We start from the raw sequence: 10,780 nt of genomic DNA on the forward strand, positions 1-10,780 counted from the left end.
CATAATACATATTTACAAAAAAATACAAAATAAATAGATTAAATAAACAAATACATAAATAATTTATCATTTATGAAAACACCCGATTGTTAAAGACCTTCTTCCTCCCTGTAACTCGTAAAAAACCATGTGTTTGTATGGTTTGTACTGCTTTTTAAGCGGAACAAATGTTCGGGATGTTTCGTGGTTCAGGGGAAGTGATTGTCGGTCGGACCAGGAAGTTGTGCCGGCTTTACATCATGGAGGCGTCCACGGAGGGTGATATCTGAAGGAGACTAATGTCTTAATGCGTTTCTCAGACTAAATGGTGAGTATTAAATAATTCATAGAAAGATATACATGTCGGTATAGAAATGTAATTATCAGTCGGGCATTAAATAATATCAGATCTGAACAATACTTTGTCTTAAACTCGTACATGCGAAACTTCATTCAAAATTGTATCCATTTAATGTTTTCCTTGCCTCTTGGGAAATATTTAAACACGATACAAGTTGACTGAAGGACGTTTGTGAATAAAGATTGATTGATTGTTATATTTGGGTAATTATTTATTAATTTATTTTATGTTTTTCTGATTCAAACAACTGCATATTTATTTCTCTGCAGTTTTAATGTCACAGGCACAAAAGGAAAACTTTTGAATTATGATGTCAACAGTGTAGTTCAGCTTGCATTTTTTATTTTTTATTTTTATTTTTATTGAGGTTTAAGCAATCCACATATTGCATATAATATCTGCAGAACCATTTTTATTTTATTTTGTACAACTAAACCAGGTAACACAGCGTACATACTGTATAGACATACACAAACATAAACATAAACAAAAACACACCACCAGATCAACATCCTAATGCTAAGATATGTCAGAGTCATCCATCACTTATTGAGGAACATTGAAGCTCAGTCCAGAGGGGTCCATAATATATATAATATCTAATATAATAATATTAATAATAATTAATAATAATATATAATATAATATCTGAAACTGGTTGCCATACCCTTGTGAAAGCTCCCACGTTGTCATGAAGGGTTTGTATTTTATTTATTTATGTTTTATTTATCTAGGATATTTTAATATTTATTTTCCACATTCATATTTAATATTCTGGAGATTAAAAAATGCATTGTTTTGGAAAAGGATAAACTTATTATGCTCTAATATCGTTATAAAACTGAAACAACATCAGTAAACGATATTATCGTTAATAGTGATAGTTTCTGGGAAAATATATCGTCCTAAAAAATTTTTTATCATGACAGGCCTAAACACACACACACACACACACACACTCCTCTCTCTCACTCTGACTTCCTGTGATGTAATTCTGGGACCAGATCTTCATAATTTTACCTTTGACCAAAAATAAAGGCTGGTATTGAGACCTTACTGGACAGTCACCCTGGGTGCCGGACCCTCAAATAAAATGAAATAAAAAACAAATTTTGGCATAACATTATTATTTAATGTTATTTATTGTTCATATTTTTTCATGTCATTACAAAACTGAAGGCATTTTTAGCCTTTTATGAGTTTTATTTGATGTGCAATCATTATTTGTGGCCTGTTCTGTTCTGATACCATGCTATTTTAAGTTATTCCGGTTGGTTTTCCTTTTTTTTTTTCTGTACTGAGAAGTCTAGTCTGAAGCTTGTTGTTGAGATTTTGAAATAAAAACCAACCATGTTACGTAATGGCATGAGGAAAAGTTACGTTAAAAAAAACCCCAAACGAAAACAAGTACTGTGTGAAACAATAAATGTTAATTTAAATAGAGTCATATATGGTGGGGATTACTGATAGTTAAGAGTCTCAGTTGTCGTTGCGGTTTTCAGTTGCTTTAATAGTGTGGACCACATGATATTTTCTCCTTGATTTACAATTTTGAAATCCAGTCACGGGCCGGATTGGACAGTTCGGCGAGCCGGATACGGCCCGCGGGCCGCCAGTTGATGATCACTGCCATAGTGGATGTTTTGGTAACACTTTCTATGAAGACTACATCTATAGTGCATTATGAGCGCATTCATAGTGAATTATAATGCTCATTATAATCAATCATAATGCATTATGACTGCATTCATAAACACATATAAAGCTTCATGATGCACTATATCAACAGTTATAAATATAGCTTATAATGACTTATAAATCCAAGTGTCTTATGAGTGCAATGATGTTTCATTGTTAGCTATACTGCATTATAGATGCGTCTATATGAACCTCACTTTACTTAAAGCATACATTGATCATTTATTTATACTTATGGCATCCTATGAGTCCTTATAACAATTGATTGTTGAGGTGTGTGTATAGAGGGGTATGAGTAGTTGTAATGTATTATAAGCCTCATCAGTCAGCCTGTAGTTTATAACCAGTCAAGAGCACTCATAAGACACTTGGATTTATAAGTCATTATAAGCTTTATTTATAACTGTTGATATAGTGCATCATGAAGCTTTATATGTGTTTGAGTGCAGTCATAATGCATTATGATTGATTATAATGAGCATTATAATTTACTATGAATGCGCTCATAATGCACTATAGATGTAGTCTTCATAGAAAGTGTTACCGATGTTTTTAATGACGGACTTACCAGAGGACATAAGGTGCAGGTTTTTCAAAGGAACTTTGCATTTCTAAATACTGTTTCTGTCTGTTCATTGTCCCTCTACAGTCCAGTTCCCTGACCGTCAGTGTGATGACTCCAGCATGAAGTCAGTCCGCTGCCTCCTCCAGCTGCAGAGGGTCAGACTGGTGAGCCAGTCAGCCCGGTCTGCCTCCCAGTACAGCACTCTGCTCCAGTCCACCTCCTCCAGTCAGCCTGGCCTGCTGCTCAGCACCCAGCTCCAGGTAAGCTTTAACCCATTGAAGCCTGGAAAGCGGATACGTCGTTTTGTAGTATTTGTATAAGCTCTCAAATACTTTTTGAATTTCATTTCTATCTGCTACAGAGGCTGAAAAATCTATTATTTAGTAGAAGCGCTGACACTTCTGTTGAATTTACAGAAAAACTTCAGGTTTTAGGGGCTTATTTTAAAATTGCCCAGAGGTTTTACAGGCGTTTTAGGCCTCAATGGGTTAATCTGCACTCCTAACGCCAGACTTAAAGCAGTTATCAGGAACTTTTAGCCAGTTATGGAACACTCTCAGTTAAATACTGCTGCCTTGGTATGACCTGCGTAGGCAAACAAGGCCTTAGGAGTCAACAGTGAAACCGGCTGCCCCAGGCCCGCGCTGTTCAGGCCCTGCTTTCAGATGTGGTGGGAATTTCAGACGGCCATGGCCGTCGTTGCCCCACACTCTGGCCTTGATGCCCTGTGAAAAAATGTTCAATTTACGGCCAAGGAGGCCTTTGCGCCTCTGTCAAAGTTCCAGTAAACACAACGCTAACCCGACCCACTCCCTGTTCTTCGAGACCTGTGCGCAACAACACATGGCTCATTTGAATATTCTAATGAGCCATGTGTTGATGCAGCACAGGTAAGCTAGCTGGACAAGCTGTTTTGATATGTTGTGACTGAAGTATGTGGTAGTATTTGACAGGACTTAACATTTACGTTTTTATAGAAAGTACTATTGATAGGTGATTACCATTGTATTTGCCTATTCAAAGTCGACTCCTTAACGTTACATTTTTGCGTCATGAAAACTAGCATAGCTAGCTAGGTGGGATAGCGCTAACGTCTTCCCTACCTCAGGAACAAGGGCTCGACATTTAGCTGATGTAGATTTCACCTCAGCAGGTTCCTTTCTTATGGCAGGAGGAGGCATTTCTCTTTCTTTACTCTTAGATGAACTCAGGCAGGAGATTCATTTTGCAGTCTTTTCAAAACAGGTTCATTTGTCATTTTCCAAAAAGGTCCTTTCTAATATATTTAATATATTGTGCATTAATGTTTCTTGGTGAATGAGAATGTTAAGGTATTAATCTGAAAGGTAAAACCAGCGTAATTTAACCAAACGGCCTTTATGCCCTGTCATGTGGCCTTTGTGCCCTTAAAATAAGTGTGAACAGGAAGGCCGAATGGCCTTGCCCCTAAAATGACGAAATTCCAAGCCTGGACCCCGCTGCAGTAAAGTGAGAAGTTTCCTAACAGTCTGGTGCTCATGCAAACATTCACTTCTGACCACAGGCACTGCCAGACTCAACAGAAAAAAAGTTCCTTGTAGCTGCTTTAAAATATTCATTTAATAAAGTAAGCATTATTGGTACATAAGAATGACTCATACCTGAATGATGAGTCAGTCTTTTATTTTGCATACTCACTAAGCAGCACTAAAATTCCCGCCTTTTTCTTCTCGCCAACACATCGTAGATATTGAGGCGTTTCCACGGCAGCCCAGCGTGTGCCAAGAGTCGCCCTGTACCTGAAGAGTTCAGAGATGAGGACGACAAAAAGAAGGACGACAAAAAGAAGGACAAGTCTTTGGCCACCCAAAGCGACATTTTTGACCAGGTGGCCAAAGATATCAAAACCAAGGCCACATTTAACCAAGTGGTGGAGGTCTTCCTCAAGAGAGACATCAGGCGGCGGGGTCACGTGGAGTTTATCTACGCCGCTTTGGAGAAGATGCCGGAGTACGGCGTGGAGGAAGACCTGGCCGTCTACAACAAGCTGCTGGATGTTTTCCCCAAGGAGGTGTTCGTGCCCAGGAACTACATCCAGCGAATGTTCAACCACTATCCCCGACAGCAGGAGTGTGGAGTGCAGCTCCTGGAGCAGATGGAGTCCTACGGTGGGTGTCTGTTAGTCTGGAACAAGGTTATAATAGTTTTGGATTTTTCATTTGTTTTAGTTTTCATTTCGTTGTGAATTTTTCTTTTCAAATTCCACATAAACTTGATTTTCCCACTGTTACTACAGACACTTGAAGTAACCACAAAAACTAGACTTTCCCACTGTTACTACAGACACTTGAAGTAACCACAAAAACTGGACTTTCCCATTGTTACTACGGACACCTGAACTAACCACATAAACTTGATTTTCCCACTGTTATTACAGACACCTGAACTAACCACATAAACTTGATTTTCCCACTGTTACTACAGACACCTGAAATAACAACAGACACATGCATAAACCATTACAAATTATTTTTGAACAGTGTTAAGTTATGACTGTTAGATCAGTTAGAGTAGTTATTTATTGTCTGTTAGTCTGGAACAAGGTTATAATAGTTTTGGATTTTTCATTAGTTTTAGTTTTCAAATTTAGTTTGTTTTAGTTAGTTTTTAGAGTGAGTTTGCTAGTTTTAGTTTAGTTTTTCTTTTTTGAAAATGCTTAGTTTTAGTCAGTGGTGGAAAAAGTATTCAGATCCCTTACTTAAGTAAAAGTACTGATACAACACTGTGAAATTACTCCACTACAAGTAAAAGTCCTGCATTCAAAACTTACTGAAGTAAAAGTACAGAAGTATCAGCATCAAAATGTACTTAAAGTATCAAAAGTAAAAGTACTCATAATGCAGAATGGACCCACTCAGATTGTTTTATATATTCTAAAAATATATTGTTGGGTTATTATTTTTGATGCATTTATGTACGGACCACTTTAATTTTCTCAAGGTAGGGCTCATTTTAACAACTTAATATACTCTTATGATGTTCAATTTAAAACATGTTAACATGTTAGCAAACATTTCATATTAATTATGTTTTTATGTTAAATCTTGAACTGAAAAGTAACTAAAGCTGTCAGCTAAATATAGTGGAGTAAAAAGTACAATATTTGCCTCAAAATGTAGTGAAGTAGAAGTATAAAGTAACATAAAATGGAAATACTCAAGTAAAGTACAAATATCTCAAAGTTGTACTTAAGTACAGTACTTGAGTAAATGTACTTAGTTACATTCCACCACTGGTTTTAGTTTAGTTTTTATTCGTTTTAGTGTTAGTTTTAGTTTTTTTGTAATGGGTATGTGCCTTCATTTCCTTTGGTTTATCCATCTCAGCCTCAATAAGGTTATTAACTCTTACAGTTCTGGGTGTTTTGTATTTTGGTTGAAGTGTAAACATCCCAGTCTCAGTAAACATATTTACTGTGTTCCTGCATGTTGAAATAGAAAAACACTGAATTATGTATGAAAAAAGTTGACAAAGACGAAAACTAAGGACATTTTCACTATAATTTTAGTTAGTTTTAGTTAGTTTTGTAACCACACAATACAGTTTCAGTTAGTTATCGCTTTTTAAAAAACTCTTGTTTTTATTTTTATATCAGTAAACGAAAATGTTTTTTCTATTTTAGTTTTCGTTAGTTTTCGTTAACTATAATAACCTTGATCTGGAATGATTTGGAATTTAGAGAAGAAGGGATGTGGATGCATTCGCTCAAGCTTCCAAAGAGACGTTTACATTTTAAACTAATATAGTCGTGTGTGATGATTGTGTTTCAGGTGTCACGCCCAACGTGGAGACCAAAGTCCTGCTGACCCAGATCTTTGGGAAGAAGAGTCACCCCGTGATGAAGTATCGGCGCATCATGTATTGGTTCCCTAAATTCAAACACGCGAACCCCTTCCCCATCCCCAAGAAGCTGCCTGAAGACCCAGTGGACTTGGCACGATTCAGCCTGACCCGCATCGCTGACGACCTGGACGCTAAAGTCACCGTCTACCAGGTCAGTATGCACAGATTTAGATAGATAGATAGATAGAACTTTATTGTCTGTCACGAGTGACAGAAATTCGTTTTTGACAGGCTCATATAAAAAACACTAAGAAACAAACAAACATTAAAAACACAAAAATGTGTACAATCATGCTAAAAAGGAGGGGGGGGGGGGGGGGCTGTTAAAAGCAACAGAGTGTTCATTTTTTGTTGTTCAGGGTGGTTATTGCAGAGGGGACGAAGGATTTTTTGTAGATGTTTTTCCTGGCCAGTGGAACCTTATAGGGTTTGCCTGATGGCAGAATGTCACAGAATCTGTCTTCATGTCTGTTTATTTGCTCTTCCCACCAGCTGCCGTGTACAGACATCACAGAGAGTGGAGAGCACATCACACTTCCATACATCGTAGGTATGAAAAACTACAGGTTTGTCTCAGTTTATGTGTTCTAGTGGTTCACAGGGGACCCGAAGCTCATTTCTGGAAACTAATGAATGTTAACAAACCAGGAAACCGAATTCTCCTCTTTTTAAATAGTTTTAGTATTACAGTGGCGTGATCAGATCCATATACACTACTGGTCAAAAGTTTTAGAACACACCAACTTTCCAGAATTTAATTGAAAATGATGCAGTTTAATGTCTCAGTGTACTCTGGAATTAATGCACATTTGCAACATTTAAAATTCTTTATTGAGCATGATAGTGTTTTGAAAGTAAAAAAAAAAGATTCAAAATCACATTTTATGTTGGACTAAAGGACTAAAAAAAGACACAAAATGACAAAAAAAGACACCAAGACACAAAATGACCAAAAAAAGACACAAAATGACTAAAAAAGACACAAAATGACTAAAAAAGACACAAAATGACAAAAAAGACACCAAAATGACTAAAAAAAGACACAAAATGACTAAAAAAAAGACACAAAATGACTAAAAAAAGACACAAAATGACTAAAAAAGACACCAAAAGACACAAAATGACTAAAAAAAGACACAAAATGACCAAAAAAAGACACAAAATGACCAAAAAAAGACACAAAATGACTTACAAAGACATGAAAAGAATTCAAAAATGGACAAAATAGCCCAAGACTCCATAGAGTTAAGTTGTTAACCCATTTCTTGTTCCCTGAAAAAGGCCTACTTGTATAATTCTGAAATGTACATTATTTTCCAGTTTTGGTTAAGCTTACCTTTTTTTATTTACCTCTGGCAGTTCACCACTTACCTTTGTACCCTTTCAAGCTGTTCATTTGACTTGAACTGCTTGAATTTCAATAAAAAACTGGAAAAATTGGGGTGTTCTAAAACTTTTGACCGGTAGTGTATGTCAGACTTTTGCTCATTTTCTTTGTTTTCTGTCCTTCCTGTGTTGGCTGCAGGTATCCAGGGCCCGAACCAGATGGAGCTGCTGGCCAAGCATAACCCCAGCAGGCCGGTGTTCGTGGAGGGCCCGTTCCCTCTGTGGCTGAGGAAGACGTGTGTGTACTACTACGTCCTCAGAGCTGACCCCATACCGCCTGAAGAGAAGGTGCTGCTATCTATCTCTTATTAAGTGAATACATACAGTATTACTGTTGTCAGTTTTGTTGTGAGACATCATTGCGACATTTTTTTTTTTTATTAAATTGATGATTATTCTCATTTTTGAAGGACCAGTCTGATACATATTGCTTGTGTCTAACCTGAATGCTGTTTCTTACTCAAACTACCTTTCGTTTGGTCCTGAAATAGTTTTTTTTTTTTTTTACTTACCTTTTTTATTTACCTCTGGCAGTTCACCACTTACCTTTGGACCCTTTCAAGCTGTTCATTTGACTTGAACTGCTTTAATTTCAATAAAAAATGGAAAAATTGGGTGTGTTCTAAAACTTTTGACCGGTAGTGTATGTTTCCCCCCAGGTGGAGGAGCCCTATGACCCAGAGAGGTGTTTTGACTATCCTCTGCGGCTGGACTTGGATTTGGAGCGGGACTACGGGGACCTGGTGACCTTCGATGTGGACGACGGTAAGCCAGATTGTTTTTTTTGATTTTACAATAAAAGCAGAGGAAATGTTTGTGTATTGTACTGACTAATTCCTAAAAGAAGTCTAGTACTGGTTGCTAATAAAGATGATCTAGTTTAGACGTGCGCCCAGTGCGCTCCGAACATATAAAAAACGAAAAGTGCAATAATGTTTACAAATATCTCGCTGATTTATTTTCCGGTCATACAGCGGCAATGACTTTAACTCATAATATACAAATGTAACAAAAACAACAAACCGAATTGTTCCTTATATCAAAGACCAAAATACTCATACATACTAGGCACAAACTGGCCATAAACTGGGCACAAACTGGCCATAAACTGGGCACAAACTGGGCACAAACTGGCCATAAACTGGGCACAAACTGGGCACAAACTGGGCACAAACTGGGCACAAACTGGGCACAAACTGGGCACAAACTGGGCACAAACTGGCCATAAACTGGGCACAAACTGGGCACAAACTGGGCACAAACTGGCCATAAACTGGCCATAAACTGGCCATAAACTGGGCACAAACTGGCCATAAACTGGCCACACACTGGGTACAAACTGGGTACAAACTGGGTACAAACCGGCCACAAACTGGGTACAAACTGGGTACAAACTGGGCATAAACTGGCCACAAACTGGGTACAAACTGGCCACAAACTGGCCACAAACTGGCCACAAACTGGCCACAAACTGGCCACAAACTGGCCACAAACTGGCCACAAACTGGCCACAAACTGGCCATAAACTGGGCACAAACTGGGCACAAACTGGGTACAAACTGGGTACAAACTGGCCATAAACTGGGCACAAACTGGCCATAAACTGGCCATAAACTGGCCATAAACTGGGCACAAACTGGGCACAAACTGGGCACAAACTGGGCACAAACTTGGCACAAACTTGGCACAAACTTGGCACAAACTGGCCACAAACTGGCCACAAACTGGCCACAAACTGGCCACAAACTGGCCACAGTCGAAAACTGTTTGCTTCCCAAATCAGCAACACCGGTGTCTGGGTTTCCCCAGGTTAAATGGCCCAACCCAGCTGACCCGAAGTCACAGCTCCCCCCAGTGGCAGGGAGCCAAATTGAAATGAACATGACATGACATGACATACAAAAATGAATATGGCTCATACATGTATAATGCAACTGTTGTGTTTGTTGTCTCCAGTGGACGAGGGAGAAGTCTTCGCCATGTGTATGACCAGCCAGGGAGACCAGGCCGTCCTCAACCAGTGGATCTCTGGTCTCCAGCTGACCAATCCCATCCTGGGTCAGGTCCCCACTCTGTTCCGCCTGGAGTCTGGGCCCAAACAAGTGCAGGGGGGGGCTGACACGGAGTCAGCTCAGCGCCAGAGGCCAGAGCCAGAGACCCAGAGAGAGGACCGAGCGTCTGAAGAAGATCCTGAGGTCATACTGGAAGAAGAGCCAAAGAAAAGTCGGGGGATGAAACAATGAACAGCAGACTGACTGATAGGAAACCATCACATACTACATGACTGATTTAACACGGGCGGGTTAATTAACCGGGTCATTAACGGTGGAACACATTGACCCAGCACACAAGCTGAGGGGGACTCTGAATAATGCTCCTTAGGTTCACTAATCAAATAAATTATAGGGGGAAAAAACAGTGTGCTTCCTCTTTTCAGTCTACAAGAGTCTACATTTGTTTTTTTCTCTCAATATTTTTATTAGGAGGTAAGGCACATTACAACAGGAACCAATGTTATAATTACATGCAGTATCTTCTATGGAGTATTTTCCACCTCACTAAATAAAATATTGTCAGGCAGAGAGTTGTATCCATAAATGTTAAAAACTATAAAGTTAGAGTGCTGAATTTCAAAAACCTGACAGATATGACCATTTTTATCAGCCACTATGATGCATTAAATCTCCTCTAATATTATTTTTTAGTGTGCTAATTCCAGCAGAACGCTGTGATAAATGTGAGCAAAAAATCTCATTGAGATCTCCAAAACTGCACATCATCATTTGTAGTGTGTCTCCTGTAAAAAACATAAATCTGTTTTACTATTTTTAGAAATAAAAATAAGGCTTTGGGCTTCAAGTTGTGTCTTAAACCCCTGGTGTTTATTTTTTTCAATCTTTCAATCATAA

General features: G+C 38.5%; 1 protein-coding gene across 1 annotated transcript; it reads left to right on the plus strand.

The window, feature by feature from the left end:
- Nucleotides 1–218: 218 nt before the first annotated feature.
- ecsit (ECSIT signaling integrator) lies at nucleotides 219–10,289 on the plus strand. The gene is made up of 8 exons (XM_059354213.1): nucleotides 219–307; nucleotides 2,688–2,863; nucleotides 4,330–4,750; nucleotides 6,413–6,636; nucleotides 6,978–7,035; nucleotides 8,011–8,159; nucleotides 8,531–8,636; nucleotides 9,828–10,289. Exons 2-8 carry the CDS (start codon nucleotides 2,723–2,725, stop codon nucleotides 10,112–10,114), a joined length of 1,386 nt encoding a protein of 461 aa, XP_059210196.1. The 5' UTR covers nucleotides 219–307; nucleotides 2,688–2,722; the 3' UTR covers nucleotides 10,115–10,289.
- The last annotated feature ends 491 nt before the right edge of the window (nucleotides 10,290–10,780 follow it).

This window comes from Centropristis striata, chromosome 17 (assembly GCF_030273125.1).
Source record: "Centropristis striata isolate RG_2023a ecotype Rhode Island chromosome 17, C.striata_1.0, whole genome shotgun sequence".
NCBI classification, from domain to species: domain Eukaryota; kingdom Metazoa; phylum Chordata; class Actinopteri; order Perciformes; family Serranidae; genus Centropristis; species Centropristis striata.